This window comes from Coregonus clupeaformis, chromosome 1, assembly GCF_020615455.1.
Source record: "Coregonus clupeaformis isolate EN_2021a chromosome 1, ASM2061545v1, whole genome shotgun sequence".
Classification (NCBI taxonomy): Eukaryota; Metazoa; Chordata; class Actinopteri; order Salmoniformes; family Salmonidae; genus Coregonus; species Coregonus clupeaformis.
Window position 1 is genome coordinate 84,864,198 of NC_059192.1, and position 22,324 is coordinate 84,886,521.

At 41.4% G+C, this 22,324-nt stretch overlaps 1 protein-coding gene across 2 annotated transcripts; it reads left to right on the plus strand.

The window, feature by feature from the left end:
- Positions 1–1,390: 1,390 nt before the first annotated feature.
- On the plus strand, positions 1,391–21,454 carry LOC121575643 (hepatic leukemia factor). 2 transcript variants are annotated; one of them, XM_041888869.2, is made up of 4 exons: positions 1,391–1,786; positions 3,799–4,167; positions 9,821–10,032; positions 20,646–21,454. In XM_041888869.2, the coding sequence occupies exons 1-4, from the start codon at positions 1,654–1,656 to the stop codon at positions 20,859–20,861; spliced, it is 930 nt and encodes a 309-aa protein (XP_041744803.1). In that variant the 5' UTR covers positions 1,391–1,653; the 3' UTR covers positions 20,862–21,454. The 2 variants fall into 2 exon arrangements, with proteins under 2 accessions (XP_041744803.1, XP_041744813.1); XM_041888879.2 differs by having other exon boundaries at positions 1,395–1,786; positions 3,799–4,041.
- The last annotated feature ends 870 nt before the right edge of the window (positions 21,455–22,324 follow it).

Below are 22,324 nucleotides of genomic sequence, written 5' to 3' on the forward strand. Positions count from 1 at the left end.
CCATGGTTATATATCAATAGTTGTGTAGTAGCCCGAAAATGTCGGAAACATTAACTTGCTTGACCATGCTGTAGGTCATGTAACTGTTTGTTACATGCAATATGCTTTGTGGACTTCATGTGACAGAGGTTGCTCGCCGGTTTTGTGATGAAACAAAGGTGTGTTTGAATTCATTTTGCCACTGTGTCTACTAATTTTCTCGGCCTCAGGCCTATATATCACGGTCGCAAGGCATATGAATTAACAGGTTATAGAGAAAACAACGCAATTATCACAAAACAGGTTGTAATAAGGCTTTTTTTTTTCTGTATTGGCTTCCTCGCACCACTACTGCTGTGATGTGATCAGTTGATGTGGTGCAGTTGAGGATGTTGGCAGCGGAAGACAGCACTCAGGTCGAGGATCCTGCAGTTGTTCACTTTGTAGGCCTAAACAGCTTATTTCAAGGAGTCCAGGCCCTTTTTTCTTCCCCAGTACTGTGTGAAATTGACTTGTTTTTCTCCCCGGCTAAAGCACATGAGGGGTTCAATGTGAGAACCGGCTAGGGAGGGGGTGAGCAGCGAGCACAGGATATCTCGCTCTGCTATTGGACAAAAGTAGGTCAACCTCGCCCACTTACGTGACCGATCATTTCACTTTTCATTTTCAGTTCTAGGGTGAACAGGGTTTGTTTCGTGCGTTCAAAGCGTGACAGACGAAAAACGTGCTCTATATAAAAAAAGCGCTCTCACAGTTCCTCGTTTGAAACATGACGAAAGCGCTTTTAATTAGTCTCAATATGCATTTGTTCATGTATATATGTGGGAACAAATGGTAGCCTAATTTAAAATTAATCTGTCATGTGTTTCACATATGAGGATGCGTTTCTCATAGAGAACAGGGAATTCAAAACGGATGGCACCTTGCACCTATTATGAACAAGGGCCAGTGTAGGCTTACACAATGTTATAACAGTTTAATTCGATTTTCTACACACAAACTCGGATATTATGCCAATATACCTATTACTCCCTGTGCGCATTCATGTGATGAATAGCCCTACTTTGTCTGCTTCTTTGAACCCTGTTTGACATGTAGAGAAATTATAGTCTGTAGGGCAGTGGACTAGGGCTATTATAATATACTGTAGTAGCCTACATAGGTAACTTTCACGACAGCCCGAATAAAGACCAGAATGAACTTCTGAGTGGCATTTAATCACTTTTAGACACTGGCCTCATTCATTGTAATGATGGCACACACACACACACACACACACACACACACACACCGAGCGAGATAACACACACACACACACGAGAGAGAGAAAGAGAGAAAAGAGGGGCGGTATCTCTCAGGGTTTGACGTCACACACCTCGGTTCTCACATATGGTATGAATGGAATGGGTGAACGCTATCTGTCTTATTTAACGCTATCTGTCTTCTGCTGTAGACGACAGCCCATATTGGAATAGCCGGTGGCACTAGAACCAGCTTTGCACGCAATCTGCCCACTGAGTTAAAAAAACATTCTTCATACATCGGCAGTTAAATTGACCTGTTCTTGGGATTTAGATTGATTTGTTTTGTTTAATATTTTGTATTAGCCTATCTGCAAGGAATAATACCCCAGGACCAGGTTTAGTTCATTTTTTATAGCTGAAGGAAGAAGTGATGGATAAAATAATGTCCAGACATCTCCCGGTGAATCCAAGTTTTCTACCTGCGTCGAATCACTGCGTACTGAAGTCTCTATTGGAGAACCCCATGAAACTACCCTTCCTCAAACATGAACAACAACATGCAGGTAAGAAATAAGACTTTAAAAAAATATATATATTATATTCTGAAAGTCTATAGAACAACTTATCTTAAATTGAAATTATTTTAATTTTTATAGAAAGAGACACTTTTTTATTTCCATTGTTTATTTATGTATTATTGTGTAGTTTATTTATAGGATCAGCTACTTGTATCTACACTGTAACAGAAAACGGTAAATTATAAGGTAATTTGGGGTATTATCAACAGTAAAACAAAAATGTTATGGGCTGGGCAAAGAATTGCTTTATTTCGAATGGTACTGTAATTCCACCACACAGAATACAGTACAGTACAGTATTTTTGGAGCCCAAAAACCTTTTAACCACCATTGGGTGCATGGGATTGTTGTTTCTGGCTCATTAACATATTTTGAGGTGTGCCTTGTAAGAGGCTATATCTGTTGCACCTGTGAGTGAGAATGCTGTACCATTTTAACTCCTATGTGGTTATAGTGCCCCATAACTTTGTCTAGGAGACAGATTGGAGTGGCAGCTAGTTTTAACCCTCAAATGGTTGAGCATTTTGCCATGTCCTTTTGGTCTGTTTTGCCCTGTAGTCACTGCCAGTTTGGAAGCCTTTAAGGTCTCCAGAAGTACAAGAGATATAACACCAAATATTCATTAATAAACCTACTTTAATGTGTAAGTACTTTACCTAGCAGCCAACCTGCTTGCACCAATCCCTTGTAATTACAGTAAAATACTGTGAAATACAAACAACCCCTCCCCTCAATGAATTTCATTCATTCATCCATTTATTAATTCAGATTTTAACAGTATAGTACAGCCAATTTTACGGTATTGTACTGTGTGTCATTACACAGTACTTGCTTTGATACCGTATTTATATTACAGTAGGTGTACTGTAATTACAGTAGGTGTACTGTAATATGAAATACATAATTTTACCTGCTACGAGCTGCCTGTAAGCTACTGCCAAATTCACACAGTAACCCCTTTATAGTATATGACCTGTTTTGGCTCCAGGTAAATAGCCCCAAGAATGCATTTAAAATATACTTTAAGCTCTCAAATTCAACTCTGGACCTCGAAGCCAGTTCCACTGCATTTTTTCATTGTTCCCCTCTAATCAGGGACTGATTTAGACCTTGGACACCAGGTGGGTGCAATTAATTATCAGGTAGAACAGAAAACCAGCAGGCTCCGGACCTCGTTGGGTAAGAGTTGAATACCCCTTCGCCCAGGCTAAACATTGATTTTAGAAATGTTTGATCAAATTGATAATGATTTGCTTCATTGTCCTTACCTGGTAAAATAAAGGCGTATGGATAAGTTCATAAAACGTCAGTATATACTTGGAATAATTTTCTGAGGAAATTCCAAGGTGTGTGTATGTGGCCAAACCATCCCCACCAATACAGTAGCTATGTTTTCAGGGATTAGTCAGCTGACTACACTTGACAAGTTCATTAGCTAGCAATTAAATATCCCTTCTCTTTATTACTCTTAAATGAATGTATTTAATCATATAGCTAACACAGTGGCTATCAGTGATGTATGTTGGTACAATGGCTTCATTGATTGCAAGTATGATACTTTGGGTGATAGATATTGTTATGAAGTAACATTATTAAAGCAGGTATAGGGATTCACTTCCAGATACTAGCTTTTTGCTCCTCAAAAACCAGTTATCCAAACCAGCTAAGCCTGAAAATGAGCTGGTGGATACCATAGAGAACTCAAAAATTCAACTCTGGACCTCGAAGCTAGTGCCACTGCTTTTCTTCATTGTTCCTCTCTAATCAGGGAGTGATTTAGACCTGGGACACCAGGTGTGTGCAATTAATTATCCGGTAGAACAGAAAACCAGCAGGCTCCAGACCTCATAGGGTAAGAGTTGAATAGCCCTGCCATAGAGGATACTTTCTTCTCCCAAATTACAGATACAAGAAACTGAAATAAATATGCTGCATATTCAATATCATCATACAAGCCTTGTGATAGATCGGCATTGTTTTTATGGCTTTATCTCTAGGTTTTGAGAAGGAGCGAGAGAAGGAGAAGAATTTGGATGAGGAGAGGAGTGCCCCACAGTCAGCCTTCCTGGGCCCCACGCTGTGGAACAAGACTCTAACCTACGATGAGGACAACTTCCAGCTGGAGTACATGGATCTGGACGAGTTCCTGTCTGAAAATGGCATTCCGTCTGAGCTCGCCACCGCCATCCACTGCGACCAGCACCAATCACAACAATCACAGTCCCAGCACCAGACGTCAAGTAGGTCACAAGCCCCGCCCACACCGTCTCCCTCGGTGATCGACCTTAGCAACCACGCCAGCGCATCCACATTGGTACACACAAGCATGGGTGCACAGAACTGTCTCCCTAGCCTCACCAGAACAGGTGTGTAAAACACACACACCTCACATACACACCAACACACAGGGAAACAAGGAGGGGTGGGGGCACCTACAGTACACCATAAACTCATCCATTCCCTGCCTTTTGTCACTAGGGAAAATATTCCCCCCTAAGCACTGCTCTCATGTCATCCTTATCTTAACCTAATCTCAATCATTTGAAGTCAAAATACAATACGCCTACTAGTCCATATCATGATTTATCAGTAAGGTGTTAGACGGACACTGTTTTTACATTTTAGTAATTTAGCAGACGCTCTTATCCAGAGCGACTTACAGTAGTGAGTGCATACATTTTCATTCATACTGGTCCCCCATGCGACTCGAACCCACAACCCTGAGTAAATCAATAGATGCAGTGTAGAGGTGTCTGTTCATTTGACACTTGGCCCTGGGTTGGGATGAGCCAACCAATGCATTCTGATGGTGTCAGGATTCAGAACAAATATGTCAACATAAAAATAGATGAGAAGGAAAAAGATGAGTCATGTATCCGTCACAGTCCTTAGTGTCTGTGCCCCCATTAAAATGCAGGCCCAGTAAGAATAGAGTGTAGGACTGCTTTATTAGGTTTCTTAGAAGAGGCCTCAAACCCAGAATGGAAAAGGTGTGAAATTCAACACCACAACAGATGTTGTGATGGTGTGACCCGTAAGTGTGTTGCACACACTCTATCCCAGGGCTGCCCAACCCTCTTCCTGGAGATCTACTGTCCTGTAGGTTTTCAGTCCAACCCTAATTTAGCGTTTCTGATTCAGCTAGTTAAGGTCTTGTTGAGCAGCTAATAAGTAGATTCAGGTGTGTTAAATTAGGGTTGGACTGAAAACCCACAGGACAGTAGATCTCCAGGAAGAGGATTGGGCAGCCCTGCTGTATCCTCTTTCAGAATGCAGACACACGTGATGTACACACTGTGTGTGTGTGTGCGCTGCGCTTCGCTTCAGGCTGCCTGTACTTGTGCTTGTCTCTGCGTAAGATCTGTGTTTTAGGTACATACTGTGCTGTACTTAAATGAACTGGGACATGATCAGAAGTAGGAGCAGGGGACCCTCACATGAACCCAGCTAACACACATTGTAGAATTTAATGCAGTGGTTCCCCCCAACTCCAGTCCTCCAGTTCCCCCAACAGCATACATTTTTGTTGTAGCCCCAGACAAACTCACCTGATTCAACTTATTGAGGGCCTGATGATTAGTTGACAAGTTGAATCAGGTGTGCTTGTCTGGGGCAACAATACAAATGTGTACTGTTGGGGGTACTCGAGGACCGGAGTTGAGAACCAATGATCTAATCTATATGCCATATGGACCAACAATACCCAACCACACACAATGTAAACAGCATGTAGGCCAGTCAGACTACTCTCTTCCAACCCCTATCACCACTGCGGGAAGATGTTTGGGGGTGGGGGTTTGAAATCAGATACAAATCTGATTCCTGGCCATGCGACTTGTGTCTGAACAGTCAAATCTGATTTATTTGCCCTCGAGTGGTTTTAAGATTGTTATTTAGCATATCCTGTTGCTTGCTAGCTACTCTGTTGACAGTTTGACAAGAACATGTGGTAGCTAACTAGCTTGCTAATTGTTTACAAACAAATTAGTGAATGTGCTAGAAAGCTAAACGGCTACCTAGATAGCTAGTTGACTGCTGTGGCTAGCCAAAAATGACTCATTTGAAAGTTGGATTATCTTATCTTTGAGGCTTTAAGTGTTCTTACGCTATGATTTTGAACATTCAAAGCAGACATTGTTGTCACCTTCAGCACCACCACCAATCAGCCTACACCACTGCGCACACACACGACATTACTATGACAACTAGCGTAGCCATGTCAGCAAATGACTGCTGTCTGAACACACACAGATCCGATTTAGTCACTTGTAACTTGCTGTATTCCAACACGGATTTGAAAAACAAAACTGATTTGAGCATTAAAGTCTGCAGTGTGAACATGGCTTAATTAGCTTGACTAATTAGTGCAATGTTCTGTTCGTAAGTCACTCATTTGAAGCACTTCTCTTCTGAGAGGCAGGTGTTATACCACATCTATATGGCTGTGTTTACACAGGCAGCCCAATTTTGATATTTTGCCCTATTACTGATTGGTCAAAAGACAGATTAGTGAAAAAAGATCAGGATTGGGCTGCCTGTGTAAACGCAGCCTATGTGGATCTCAATCCTGATACAATTCTGATGCTCCATTTCAGTCTGGATGCTCAGGTCAGAATTAATTTTTTACTCTGAAGTGTTTCTTTTGCACATGACAACCACCCTAGAATTTTAAAGGACAGTGACAGGAAATGAGCACTGCATCTGTGTGCTACTTCAGAGGCTACATCAGTGAGAATGCGGAAATCTGATATGGGTCACATGTAAAACTGTGTGGACAGTCAGAAAAAAAGATTTGACATGAAAATAAATCTCAATTGGGTTCCTAGGGTGGCTGTGTAAACAATTCCTTAAAATGTTGGGGTGGTTGTCATGGTAACAGCAGGTCATGTGCAAAAAAAAATAACTTCAGAGCAAAGAAATCTGATCTGAGCATCCAGACAGAGGTCACATATGGAGGATCAGGTTTATATGAGTATTCAGATCCACATATGGAGGTGGTATAAATCAAAAGTAAAAAGATCAGATTCCATGTTTATTTTATTTTATATCAGATATGCAAATAATTGACAAAAGATCTGAATTGGGCTATGTGTGCAAACACAGCCTAAGACACATTTCTGAGAAGCAGATTGCCTTCTCTTGATTGAAGTGAAATATTCACCTGGAGGTCAAATCTCTCTCAGTACATCCCTTCAGCTAATTGGTGTAATGTTCTGTTCCTTAGTCACTCGTCTCAGGCACTTCTGATTAGCAGGTGCTACACTCACTTCTAGGAAGCATATGTTGTCTTCTCTTGATTGAAATGAAATCTTAATCTGCACTGGAGGTCAAATCTGTCTCTGTACATCCCTGAATAGCTGCGCTGAGCTAGGTATAGATCTACAGTGGGGAAAAAAAGTATTTAGTCAGCCACCAATTGTGCAAGTTCTCCCACTTAAAAAGATGAGAGAGGCCTGTAATTTTCATCATAGGTACACGTCAACTATGACAGACAAAATGAGGAAAAAAAATCCAGAAAATCACATTGTAGGATTTTTAATGAATTTATTTGCAAATTATGGTGGAAAATAAGTATTTGGTCACCTACAAACAAGCAAGATTTCTGGCTCTCACAGACCTGTAACTTCTTCTTTAAGAGGCCCCTCTGTCCTCCACTCGTTACCTGTATTAATGGCACCTGTTTGAACTTGTTATCAGTATAAAAAGACACCTGTCCACAACCTCAAACAGTCACACTCCAAACTCCACTATGGCCAAGACCAAAGAGCTGTCAAAGGACACCAGAAACTAAATTGTAGACCTGCACCAGGCTGGGAAGACTGAATCTGCAATAGGTAAGCAGCTTGGTTTGAAGAAATCAACTGTGGGAGCAATTATTAGGAAATGGAAGACATACAAGACCACTGATAATCTCCCTCGATCTGGGGCTCCATGCAAGATCTCACCCCGTGGGGTCAAAATGATCACAAGAACGGTTAGCAAAAATCCCAGAACCACACAGGGGGACCTAGTGAATGACCTGCAGAGAGCTGGGACCAAAGTAACAAAGCCTACCATCAGTAACACACTACGCCACCAGGGACTCAAATCCTGCAGTGCCAGACGTGTCCCCCTGCTTAAGCCAGTACATGTCCAGGCCCGTCTGAAGTTTGCTAGAGTGCATTTGGATGATCCAGAAGAGGATTGGGAGAATGTCATATGGTCAGATGAAACCAAAATAGAACTTTTTGGTAAAAACTCAACTCGTCGTGTTTGGAGGACAAAGAATGCTGAGTTGCATCCAAAGAACACCATACCTACTGTGAAGCATGGGGTGGAAACATCATGCTTTGGGGCTGTTTTTCTGCAAAGGGACCAGGACGACTGATCTGTGTAAAGGAAAGAATGAATGGGGCCATGTATTGTGAGATTTTGAGTGAAAACCTCCTTCCATCAGCAAGGACATTGAAGATGAAACGTGGCTGGGTCTTTCAGCATGACAATGATCCCAAACACACCGCCCGGGCAATGAAGGACTGGCTTCGTAAGAAGCATTTCAAGGTCCTGGAGTGGCCTAGCCAGTCTCCAGATCTCAACCCCATAGAAAATCTTTGGAGGGAGTTGAAAGTCTGTGTTGCCCAGCGACAGCACCAAAACATCACTGCTCTAGAGGAGATCTGCATGGAGGAATGGGCCAAAATACCAGCAACAGTGTGTGAAAACCTTGTGAAGACTTACAGAAAACGTTTGACCTGTGTCATTGCCAACAAAGGGTATATAACAAAGTGTTGAGAAACTTTTGTTATTGACCAAATACTTATTTTCCACCATAATTTGCAAATAAATTCATTAAAAATCCTACAATGTGATTTTCTGGATTTCTTTTTCTCATTTTGTCTGTCATAGTTGACGTGTACCTATGATGAAAATTACAGACCTCTCTCATCTTTTTAAGTGGGAGAACTTGCACAATTGGTGGCTGACTAAATACTTTTTTCCCCCACTGTATCTATACTGTAAATCTCAGACCGCATCAGTGTGATTAATCTCGTCCACCAGCCGGCTCTCTCTCTGGTAGCAATTGAGCCTGAGGACGAGGTTAGTAAAGTAAGTAGATAAGTATGTCTTGACCGAGTAAGTCCTGTCCGAGCCAGAACAGCCCAAAGGGGCAGGAGGCGTATCTCTTGTTTCTGTAGCGCAAGGCAGGTTGAAGTACAAGTACACCTTCTGGACGCTTGTTAGTGTGATTATGAATTAAATGTAAATCTGAATTTGAATACAAATGCAAAGTGAAAACTATAAGGTTTTCTATACAACTATTCTACCTCAGCTCAGTTAGAGAAGGGCCTTGTCGTCACATTAGGTTCAGATCTGTAGGGCTTTTCTGTATCCTGTGCACTTGACCAATACACTTTGATTTGAGATTGAGGTTCAGATGTCATTTGAAAAGGAGAACTGGAGCAGAGCCTCTATCTCTCTCTTCCATCTCACACCAGCTGGTCTCCAGTCTCCACTCAATGCAAATAGATACCTACATGCATAATGCTTGTGTAAGGACTGCAGTAAGAGACAAGTGCATAAGGATTTATAATATGAGCCCTGTCCACATAACCATTTTTTAACCGATGTGCTTCTGTCCAGTAGTTGGTTCAGAGTTCATTTTGGATGGGAATTGGAGGGGGAAGAGGGTGAGAAATGTAGGTACTCACACTGGTATGTTTCACACAATGGCAAACTTTGGTTTAGGGTGTGAGTGTTAGCTTTGTGTCTTGTGCCACACAGTGGCCACCATTTGTCACTACTACTGGATACATTATAGTAACAGTGCAATTGTTTGACGCTGGGAATAAAAACACATTACTTTCAATTTGTCACTTTGATTTTGCTAAACTTTTATCATGAATGTCTTGAAAATAGTGCACCGAAACACCAAACCAAAAAATATGCAGAGGTAATTTCTATAATTCTATCAAATACATTTCTATAGCCTACTTCCATGTCTCTAACATCCTGCTGTCATCTTCTCCTCCCCCTCTCCAGCCCTGCCATCCAGAAACACTCCCAGCCCCATCGACCCAGAGTCCATCCAGGTGCCGATGAGTTATGAGCCCGACCCTGCTGACCTAGCCCTGTCCAGCGTACCGGGACAGGAGATGTTCGACCCCCGCAAACGCAAGTTCGCCCCCGAGGAACTCAAACCACAGCCCATGTTCAAGAAGGCCCGCAAGGTGTTATTCCCCGATGACATGAAGGTGTGTGTGTGTGAGAGACATCTAATCTATCAGATTACTTAGTGCTGTGTTTTCCCTGATGACGTAACAGGTAGATCTGGCCATAACGCCAACTCATCTATTATTTAGGAGTAGATTATTCATAGTAATAATCACAGTGAGTGAATGGAATGTAGATAGTGTAGTAGATCAGTGTGTAGACAGAGAGCCATTACAGTTTTTTCCAACTGCTTACACATGTTTTCAAAACTGTCTCCTTTTTTCCAAACTCTACATACAATTCCCAAAACTGCACACACAAAATGCAAAATGCCTCACATCTCCTTCAAAATGTAACACTGCATTCAAAATGCCATAAACACATGTCAGAATTAAGCATTTGCATCAAATGGCAAACACTTCTTTCATAATAGTACATTTTTGGATATACCATGTAAACATGGTTGTTCTAAATCTAAAGCTCTTTGGTCTTTCATAGGCTTATATCTACATTTCAATACAATGTTCTACAGTGAAAGTAATCTGCTGAGAGGGGTAACAAGTACACTGTAAACACCAATGCAATGTAGAAACAGAAAATATTTATTAGGGCAAACATTACTGTTGTATACAGTAGCATACAACAAAACCATAAACATATGTAAACCAAAAGTATATTCTTTAGAATACAGTAAATAACACAATTGTGTGTGTGGGGTCCCGGGGGGGCAGTCCAGGAATTGGTAGGGGGGTGGGGGGCAGTCACCAGTGCTAAGCTACGCTTCATCTCTTCTCCGGGCTGGATCTGGCCACAATACTTCGTCCACATCACAAGATAAGTTTTCTCTTGCCAAACAGCGAGGGAAGTATATCCTAGCATGGCGTATCCAACCTTGGACAGAGGCAATCTCCATTGCCTGGAGAAGCGGCATGCGGGCATAGGGTTACACTTTCCAGCGCCAGGCTGGGAAGAATTCCTCTATGGGATTTAGAAAAGGTGAATATGGGGGTAGGTACAAAACTACAAATTGTGGATGGGTGGCAAACCAGTTTTGGACCAGAACAGCCTGGTGAAAACTAACACTGTCCCATATAACCACAAATCTAGCAGGCTCCTGATCTGGATCAGGGACAAGCATTGTGTAAATTGCATCCAGAAAAGTGAGCATATGGCCGGTGTTGTACGGACCCAGTGTGGCATTGTGATGGAGGACCCCGTTTTGAGTGATGGCAGCACACATAGTTATATTACCCCCACGCTGTCCAGGGACATTGGTAATTGCCCTCTGTCCTATTACATTTATTCCGCGGCACCTGGTTTTGGTGAGGTTGAAGCCAACCTCATCCACATAAATAAATTAATGGCGAATTACATGGGCATCTATCTCCAATACTCTCTGTAACAGACAAAAGGATATACAGATGAGTAAATATGGTATGTCTGAAGTACTGGAAGTAGTGTTGCATACATACCTCTACAAAGTCATGTTGCAGATTGTTGACTCTGTCAGAGTTTCTCTCAAATGGCACCTTGTAAAGTTGTTTCATCATCACTTGGTGCCGTTGGAGGATGCGTTGTATGGTCGACAGGCTTACAGCATTGATGTTAAATATGGTGTCATTATTCAAGATATGCTCTCTCTCTCGAATCCTAATTGCATTGTTGGCCAAAACCATATTTATAATTGCAGTCTCTTGTACATCTGTAAACAAGCGTCCTCGATGATGTCTTTGCCTTTCCACTCTGTACAGAATTCAAACACAGTATGTGTTCAGCATAGGAACTGTAAACAATGTACAAAAAAAGGTAGTACAGCATGATAACCAACCTCATTCAATGCAGTGCAGTAAATGGATGGCTTAGAGTTACAAATGTTTATGCAATACTATGCAGTCATACGTATTTTACAGTACATTACTGTAATGTTAAAATTGTCATTAGATAGTTGCATACCTGTTCTCATTTCTGAAGGTTCGAATTATGGACGCCACTGTAAATCGACTCAAGTTGGGCTGGACTCTCAGTCCAGCCTCTCTCATGGTCAAACCGTGGTTGATCACATGATCAACAAGTGTTGCCCTAATCTCATCAGAGATGGCTCTCCTTCCTTCTCTTCTTTGCCTTTGCCTTTGCCCTCGTCCTCTTCTTCCTCTTCCTCCTCCTCTTCCAACTCTTCGTCTTTGAATTTGTCTTCGTTGTTGTCCCCTGCCTCTCCCTCCTACTCCACTTGCTCTCTGTCCATTGTTGGCATCCATTGTTCAAAACAGGTAATCTGACCTTTGACCTATTTATAGGCCTATACTACAGTAAAGCAGTGATTGGTTAGTGATCAGTTAAGCAATTAGTGTTTGCACATGTGAGGAGTGTGTGTGTGACCTGGTGAATAAGTGTAGCATTTTGATTGGTTGCATTTTGGAAAAGGAAAGCAAGTCACTTCCTGTTAGATTTTTGTGTTTTAGGTAGAGAATTGTGTGTAGTGTTTTGAAAAAAGTGTTATATAATTGACAACTGAGTCAAAGGCTGAGAAATAGCTTATGGTTTTGGAGATTTGGTGTGTAGTGTTGCACTTTGAGTGAGAGATTTCAAAAATTGTGTGACATGAAAAGATTTTGTGTGTAAGCAATTGGAAAAAACTGTAACACTGATTATAGTCTGGTTTCACAACGACACTAAAGCCATATGAAAACAAGCTTTGATGGGATGTTTTAGAGGTGTTCTCTCTCTTCTTTCTCCCTCTCTCGCTTTCCTCTGTCAGACTTAGGGCATTTGCCTTTTTAAATTTGTTCACATAAACGTGGATCCATGCCTGGCTTTAGTGCAGTAATGAATTGACTGAAAGCTGATTGTGCAGCCATACAAAGGTTATGGGAAAACTCCACTAGCTGTCAGAGAGAGGGGAGGGGTCATTTTCTAATGGGAGAGGTCTATCTCTGACAGTTAGCAAATGGATGTGTTTAATTTAACAGAGAGTGATTTTTGGCTTCGGTTTTGGAGATTTTAAAACCCACAAATTAAAATTACAAAATAGGAATAGTATGAGCTAACTCAAACTTAGTGTGAAGCACAATATATGTACACAGAAAACTGTAATTTATACAATAATTTGAGGTATTAGCAACAGTAAAATAGTCTGAAACGTTTAACTACAGCATACTGTGAATGATGGAGCATTGTGGGAAAATTGCTGTTTTTCGAATGGTACTCTAATTCCACCCCACAGAATACAGTAACGTACTGTATCTTTGGAGCGCCAAATACCTTTTGACCACTAGTGGGTGCATGGTATTGTTGTTTCTGGTTCATTACAGTTTTTTCCAACTGCTTACACACGTTTTCAAAACTATGTCTCCTTTTTTCAAAACTCTACACACAATTCCCAAAACTGCACACACAAAATGCAAAATGCCTCACATCTCCTTCAAAATGTAACACTTCATTCAAAATGCCATAAACACATGTCAGAATGAAGCATTTGCATCAAATGGCAAACACTACTTTCATAATAGTAAATTTTTGGATATACCATGTAAACACTGTTGTTCTAAATCTAAAGCTCTTTGGTCTTTCAAAGGCTTATATATACATTTCAATACAATGTTCTACAGTGAAAGTAATCTGCTGAGAGGGGTAACAAGTACACTGTAAACACCAATGCAATGTAGAAACAGAAAATATTTATTAGGCCAAACATTACTGTTGTATACAGTAGCATACAACAAAACCATGAACATACGTAAACCAAAAGTATATTCTTTAGAATACAGTAAAGAACACAATTGTGTGTGGGGGGTCGCGGGGGGGCAGTCACCAGTGCTAAGCTACGCTTCATCTCTTCTCCGGGCTGGGTCTGGCCACAATACTTCGTCCACATCACAAGATACGTTTTCTCTTGCCAAACATCGAGGGAAGTATCTCCTAGCATGGCGTATCCAACCTTGGATAGAGGCAACCTCTATGTCCCCACATGCGTCCTCCATTGCCTGGAGAAGCGGCATGCGGGCATAGGGTAGGCAATCATACACTTTCCAGCGCCAGGCTGAGAATAATTCCTCCATGGGATTTAGAAAAGGTGAATATGGGGGTAGGTACAAAACTACAAATTGTGGATGGGTGGCAAACCCGTTTTGGACCAGAACAGCCCGGTGAAAACTAACATTGTCCCATATAACCACAAATCTAGCAGGCTCCTGATCTGGATCAGGGACAAGCATTGTGTAAATTGCATCCAGAAAAGTGAGGATATGGCCGGTGTTGTACGGACCCAGTGTGGCATTGTGATGGAGGACCCCGTTTTGAGTGATGGCAGCACACATAGTTATATTACCCCCACGCTGTCCAGGGACATTGGTAATTGCCCTCTGTCCTATTACATTTATTCCGCGGGGCGCCTGGTTTTGGTGAGGTTGAAGCCAACCTCATCCACATAAATAAATGTACATGGGCATCCATCTCCAATACTCTCTGTAACAGACAAAAGGATATACAGATGAGTAAATATGGTATGTCTGAAGTACTGGAAGTAGTGTTGCATACATACCTCTACAAAGTCATGTCACAGATTCTTGACTCTGTCAGAGTTTCAATCAGATGGCACCTTATAAAGTTGTTTCATCGTCACTTGGTGCCGTTGGAGGATGCGTTGTATGGTTGACAGGCTTACAGCACTGATGTTGTTAAATATGGTGTCATTATTCAAGATATGCTCTCTTATCTCTCGAATCCTAATTGCATTGTTGGTCAAAACAATATTTATAATTGCAGTCTCTTGTACATCTGTAAACAAGCGTCCTCCTCCTCCATGATGTCTTTGCCTTTCCACTCTGTACAGAATTCAAACACAGTATGTGTTCAGCATAGGAACTGTAAACAATGTACAAAAAATTGTAGTACAGCATGATAACCAACCTCATTCATTCAATGCAGTGCAGTAAATGGATGGCTTAGAGTTACAAATGTTTATGCAATACTATGCAGTCATGCGTATTTTACAGTACATTACTCTAATGCTAAAATAGTCATTAGATAGTTGCATACCTGTTCTCATTTCTGAAGGTTCGATTTTATGGACGCCACTGTAAATCGACTCAAGTTGGGCTGGACTCTCAGTCCAGCCTCTCTCATGGTCAAACCGTGGTTGATCACATGATCAACAAGTGTTGCCCTAATCTCATCAGAGATGGCTCTCCTTCCTTCTCTTCTTTGCCCTCGTCCTCTTCTTCCTCTTCCTCTTCTCTTCCTCTTCCTCTTCCTCTACCTCCTACTCCTCCTCTTCCAACTATTCGTCTTTGAATTTGTCCTCGTTGTTGTCCCCTGCCTCTCCCTCCTACTCCTCTTGCTCTCTGTCCATTGTTGGCATCCATTGTTCAAAACAGTCCTATACTACAGTAAAGCAGTGATTGGTTAGTGATCAGTTACAGTTTTTTCCGACTGCTTACACACAAAATCTTTTCATGTCACACGATTTTTGAAACCTCTCACTCAAAGTGCAAAACTACACACCAAATCTCCAAAACCATAAGCTATTTCTCAGCCTTTGACTCAGTTGTCAATTGCATAAAACACTTTTTTCAAAACACTACACACAATTCTCTACCTAAAACACAAAAATCTAACAGGAAGTGACTTGCTTTCCTTTTCCAAACACAACCATTCAAAATGCTACACTTATTCACCAGGTCACACACACACTCTTCACATGTGCAAACACTAATTGCTTAACTGATCACTAACCAATCACTGCTTTACTGTAGTATAGGCCTATAAATAGGTCAAAGGTCAGATTACCTGTTTTGAACAATGGATGCCAACAATGGACAGAGAGCAAGAGGAGTAGGAGGGAGAGGCAGGGGACAACAACGAGGACAAATTCAAAGACGAAGTGTTGGAAGAGGAGGAGGAGGAGGAAGAGGAAAATGAAGAGGAAGAGGAAGAGGAAGAAGAGGACGAGGGCAAAGAAGAGAAGGAAGGAGATTTATTTATGTGGATGAGGTTGGCTTCAACCTCACCAAAACCAGGCGCCGCTGAAGAAATGTAAAAGGACAGAGGGCAATTACCAATGTCCCTGGACAGCGTGGGGGTAATATAACTATGTGTGCTGCCATCACTCAAAACGGGGTCCTCCATCACAATGCCACACTGGGTCCGTACAAGACCGGCCATAGGCTCACTTTTCTGGATGCAATTTACACAATGCTTGTCCCTGATCCAGATCAGGAGCCTGCTGGATTTGTGGTTATATGGGACAATGTTAGTTTTCACCGGGCTGTTCTGGTCCAAAACTGGTTTGCCACCCATCCACAATTTGTAGTTTTGTACCTACCCTCATATTCACCTTTTCTAAATCCCATAGAGGAATTATTCTCAGCCTGGCGCTGGAAAGTGTATGATTGCCAACCCTATGCCCGCATGCCGCTTCTCCAGGCAATGGAGGACGCATGTGGGGACATAGAGGTTGCCTCTGTCCAAGGTTGGATACGCCATGCTAGGAGATACTTCCCTCGATGTTTGGCAAGAGAAAACGTATCTTGTGATGTGGACAAAGTATTGTGGCCAGACCCAGCCCGGAGAAGAGATGAAGCGTGAGCTTAGCACTGGTGACTGCCCACCCCCTACCAATTCCTGGACTGCCCCCGGGACCCCACACACACAATTGTGTTCTTTACTGTATTCTAAAGAATATACTTTTGGTTTACATATGTTTATGGTTTTGTTGTGTGCTACTGTATACAACAGTAATGTTTGGCCTAATAAATATTTTCTGTTTCTACATTGCATTGGTGTTTACAGTGTACTTGTTACCCCTCTCAGCAGATTACTTTCACTGTAGAACATTGTATTGAAATGTAGATATAAGCCTATGAAAGACCAAAGAGCTTTAGATTTAGAACAACAGTGTTTACATGGTATATCCAAAAATGTACTATTATGAAAGAAGTGTTTGCCATTTGATGCAAATGCTTCATTCTGACATGTGTTTACGGCATTTTGAATGCAGTGTTACATTTTGAAGGAGATGTGAGGCATTTTGCATTTTGTGTGTGCAGTTTTGGGAATTGTGTGTAGAGTTTTGAAAAAAGGAGACATAGTTTTGAAAACGTGTGTAAGCAATTAGTGTTTGAACATGTGAGGAGAGTGTGTTTGACCTGGTGAATAAGTGTAGCATTTTGATTGGTTGTGTTTGGAAATGGAAAGCAAGTCACTTCCTGTTAGATTTTTGTGTTTTAGGTAGAGAATTGTGTGTAGTGTTTTGAAAAAAGTGTTTTATGCAATTGACAACTGAGTCAAAGGCTGAGAAATAGCTTATGGTTTTGGAGATTTGGTGTGTAGTTTTGCACTTTGAGTGAGAGGTTTAAAAAATCGTGTGACATGAAAAGATTTTGTGTGTAAGCAGTTGGAAAAAACTGTAACATATTTTGAGGTATGCTTGGTAAGAGGCACCTGTGAGTGAGAATGCTGTACCAATTTAACTCCTATGTGGTTATAATGCCCCTGACTACGGTAGCATTTACTTTTTTACAGTATAATACAATCCATTTTACAGTATTGTACGGTTTGTCATTGCACAGTACTTGCTTTGATACCGTATTTATATTACAGTAGGTGTACTGTAATATGAAATACAGCATTGTACTCGCCAGGAGCTGCCTGTAAGATAATGTCAAATTCATGGCAACCCCTTTACAGCATAGCTTAGGCAACTGTTTTGGTACACAGCAACAAGTAAATGAAAAGTTGGCTAAAGCTACCAATCCAGTTAACCCGCTTATATCAAATATGTGCGGTTTTCGCCTTTTATGGTGACAGTAATGCCCTTATTTGCTGTATACTTTGGAAGTATTGGAATTAGGGCAAGTTAGTTTCTAAAGGAAATAGCAATGGCGAACTTGATCAAATGTCTCTGGAGGTGTTGGTAGAATGTTTGAAAGTTTTACAGTGACATTTGCTGTATCTGACAGTTTCTGAAAGAAAAAAAAACTATTGGAAATTGTTGTGGAACTGTAAACAGATCGTTGGGATTCAATAATGTTTTGCGTTAACTTTTTCCCAAACCTAAATATACTGCACTGCCCACAAATGTTTATACATTGTCTAGTATATCTACTCGAAAATGTTTTAAACTACAGTGGTAGCCTCCACACTTCAAAGCAAAAGATCAACTGTCTGTTAAATTCTACTGTATATTATGAACTGTGCTCCCTTTCGGATGCATAGAGCAAAATACTTGAAATAATAGTCTATCTAATAGGCCAAACTAAATGAGAGATGAGCATGTTAATTTGTTGTAGGTCAAAGCTTCTTCACGAATATGAACCCATCATGGCCAGAAAATGTGGTGAGGAATGTATTCTATTTACTACGTTAAAGTGGGTCCAATTAAATGAGAGATGGGACATTGTAGGCCTATAGGCTACTTTGCGAGTATGAAACCATCACAGTCAGAAAAGGTGAGGAATATATTCTGCAATGATCATAGAAATGAAATGGGAAATACAGTGCATTCGGAAAGTATTCAGACCCCTTGACTTTTTCCACATTTTGTTACGTTACAGCCTTATTTTGAAATGGATTAAATTGTTTTTTCCCCTCATCAATCTACACACAATATCCCATAATGACAAAGAAAAACAGGTTTTTAGAAATTTTTTCAAATGTATGAAAAATCTAAACATACCACATTTACATAAGTATTCATACCCTTTACTCAGTACTTTGTTGAAGCAGCTTTGGCAGCGATTACAGCCTCGAGTCTTCTTGGGTATGACGCTACAAGCTTGGCACACTTGTATTTGGGCAGTTTCTCCCATTCTTCTCTGCAGATCCTCTCAAGCTCTGTCAGGTTGAATGGGGAGCGTCGATGCACAGCTATTTTCAGGTCTCTCCAGAGATGTTCGATCGGGTTCAAGTCTGGGCTCTGGCTGGGTCACTCAAGGACATTCAGAGACTTGTCCCGAAGCCACTCCTGCATTGTCTTGGCTGTGTGCTTAGGGTTGTTGTCCTGTTGAAAGGTGAACCTTCGCCCCAGTCTGACGTCCTGAGCACTCTGGAGCAGGTTTTCATCAAGGATCTCTCTGTACTTTGCTCCGTCCATCTTTCCCTCGATCCTGACTAGTCTCCCAGTCCCTGCCGCTGAAAAATGCTGCCACCACCATGCTTCACCGTAGGGATGGTGCCAGGTTTCCTCCAGACGTAACACTTGGCATTCAGGCCAAAGAGGTCAATCTTGGTTTCATCAGACCAGAGAATCTTGTTTCTCATGGTCTGAGAGTCTTCAGGTGCCTTTTGGCAAACTCCAAGCGGGCTGTCATGTGCCTTTTACTGAGGAGTGGCTTCCGTCTGGCCACTCTGCCATAAAGGCCTGATTGGTGGAGTGCTGCAGAGATGGTTGTCCTTCTGGAAGGTTCTCCCATCTCCACAGAGGAACTCTGGAGCTCTGTCAGAGTGACCATCAGGTTCTTGGTCACCTCCCTGACCAATGCCCTTCTACCCCGATTGCTCAGTTTGGCCGGGCGGCCAGCTCTAGGAAAAGTGTTGGTGGTTCCAAACTTCTTCCATTTAAGAATGATGGAGGCCACTGTGTTCTTGTGGACCTTCAATGCTGCAGAATTGTTTTTGTACCCTTCCCCAGATCTTTGCCTATGGACAATTCCTTCGACCACAGGGCTTGGTCTTTGCTCTGACATGAACTGACAACTGTGGGGCCTTATATAGACAGGTTATGTGCCTTTCCAAATCATGTCCAATCAATTGAATTTACCACAGGTGGACTCCAATCAAGTTGTAGAAACATCTCAAGGATGATCAATGGAAACTGGATGCACCTGAGCAACATTTCGAGTATCATAGCAAAGGGTCTGAATACTTACGTAAATAAGGTATTTCTGTTTTTTATTTGTTATACATTTCTTAAAACCTGTTTTCACTTTGTCATTATGGGCTATTGTGTGTAGATTGATGAGGAAAAATAATAATTTAATCAATTTTATAATAAGGCTGTAACGTAATATTTTAGAATGCAAAGATGCAACAAAAAAAATATCTTCGCTGTTCTCACTAACGGCAAATGATTGAATCTTGTTATTATATATATTTTTATGAATAAGAGTGTCATCATATCCCACATTTGCACAAAATACTAGGCTTCTTCCCTGCTTGCAATGCAATACTTTAACCACTAGAAATTGTGCATGTTCTGAAGTTTGCGGGGAAGCTAAGCACATTCTCACTTCAAGTTCAGTTTTTATAAATGCCAACTTTTGCTTGAAAACTGGTACACGCATGTTTTGGGATATATTTTGTACATACACAATGTTTATAAATTAGGTCCCAGGAGTGTATAATTAAGTACCCCACTGGGCACAGAAGTTCGTTCAATGTCTAGTTTTGATTTATATTTGGGTGAATTTAACGTAAAATCAACAAAACATTTCCCCATGTCATTGGATTTAGGTTAAAAGTTGGGTGAAAAAATATGAAATGCCCTTGAATTGATGACTTTTTGCAAATCCAATTAGTTTTCCATGTTGATTCAACTTCATCACATAGACTTTTTGGGTTGAAATTATGTGGAAACAACATTGATTCAACCAGTTTTTGCCCAGTGGGACATTTCCCCTCTTTTAACTCCCCGCTCTCTTCCCTTGCACCTCTCGAGCAGGATGACAGGTATTGGGTGAGGCGTAAGAAGAACAACGTGGCTGCCAAGAGGTCACGGGATGCCCGTCGGCTCAAAGAGAACCAGATCGCTATACGAGCGGGTTTCCTGGAGAAAGAAAATTCAGCCCTGAGGATGGAGTTGGGCGACCTGAGGAGAGAGCTGGGACGCACCAAGAACATAGTGGCCAAGTACCAGGCCACACACGGACCTCTGTAATGGGACTGAGACAGAATACACTCACACACAGATGGAGACTACACACACACACACACAAAGACACACACAAATATGAGGCTGAGAGGCTGAGCTTACACCTGTCTGAGACAACCACCCAATCAATTTTCTATGGTTTCCATACTGTAAATGTAGGTTATGTCAGTTGAGATGTCTCCACTGACGTTACCTGTCCCACTTCGTCCACCTTTCTTTTTAATCCCCCCCCCCCCTTCTCTTATGCTCCGTCAGAGATAAGCTGTTTGTAAAGTGTAGAATCTTGACGTAAAGAATCACTGCACTGCTCACACTTTGAAACCTTTCTAATGCCTACATACCGCTAGCCTGGGTACCCGACTGTTTCTGCATTAAGTAACACTACCTCGTTGCCTTAGTGAGGCAACAACATGCTAGCTAACACAGAGACAGACTGGCACACAGGTTAGCATTCTATGATGTCAGCTTTATCATTCGTTAATTTTGTTTTTATGGCAGTGTTATGACCAGGCAGGTCACCTGTTATACAAGTCAGTATTCAACGTCCATCCATGTCTGAGGACGTCGGGAGATGATGTGGAAAACAGCCACACGGAGCAACAGTGAGCGCTGTTACCTTCAAGTAGGTTTCGGTTTTGCTAGGGCATTGCGGATGGGTGTAAGCATCTGCCTCTGATTCCAAAGGTTGCATGTTTGAATCCAGCGATATAAATATGTTTTTGATATTTTTGTTTTAAGCCTATCCCTAACCTTAACCCTTACCTTAACCATTCAGAGTTAATGCCTAACCTTAACCCTAACCTTAAGAATTCGGAGTTAATGCCTAAACTTAACCCTAACCTTAACAATTTTGAGTTAATGCCTAAAGTTAACCTTAAATACTTCGAAATTTGAAGTTTGGAACAACTTCGAAATATGACGTTTGAGAAACATGGATGAACGTATAATTCTGACATGAGACTGTGAGAGCTTGTAGGTTATGACAGTGTTATTTATAACTTTGTTAACACAGGTTGTTTCAAGTTACCTGTCACCAGATCATTGTGTCACCCTGTTGTACAGAAGAACTGTCAGAAGCTAAAGCAATAAGTCCATCGAGCAGTAGGGTCTTGGTCTCCTTTCTACTAAGCTTACTGTCACAGACACGAATGAAACTACCCTCTTTATTTAATTTGTAATTACTTGTATTATTTGATATGATAATATTTGTCTTTACATATAATCTGGCATGTTTTTATTTCTTCTTCAAGCATTGAAATTTGAACATTATCAGCATCCATGCAATAGACAATAGACTTTATTATTTTATTTTACTCTTCCCAAGCATGACTTTTCTCTGTCAGTGTCCGTATTAAGACAGCCTCTCAGTCCTGCTCAGATTGAAAGAAGACCTGCTTAGACTGAGACTGTCCTAATATGGACACCGTACAGATGCTCTCTGTGACCCAATGAAATGAACTTAAGAGATG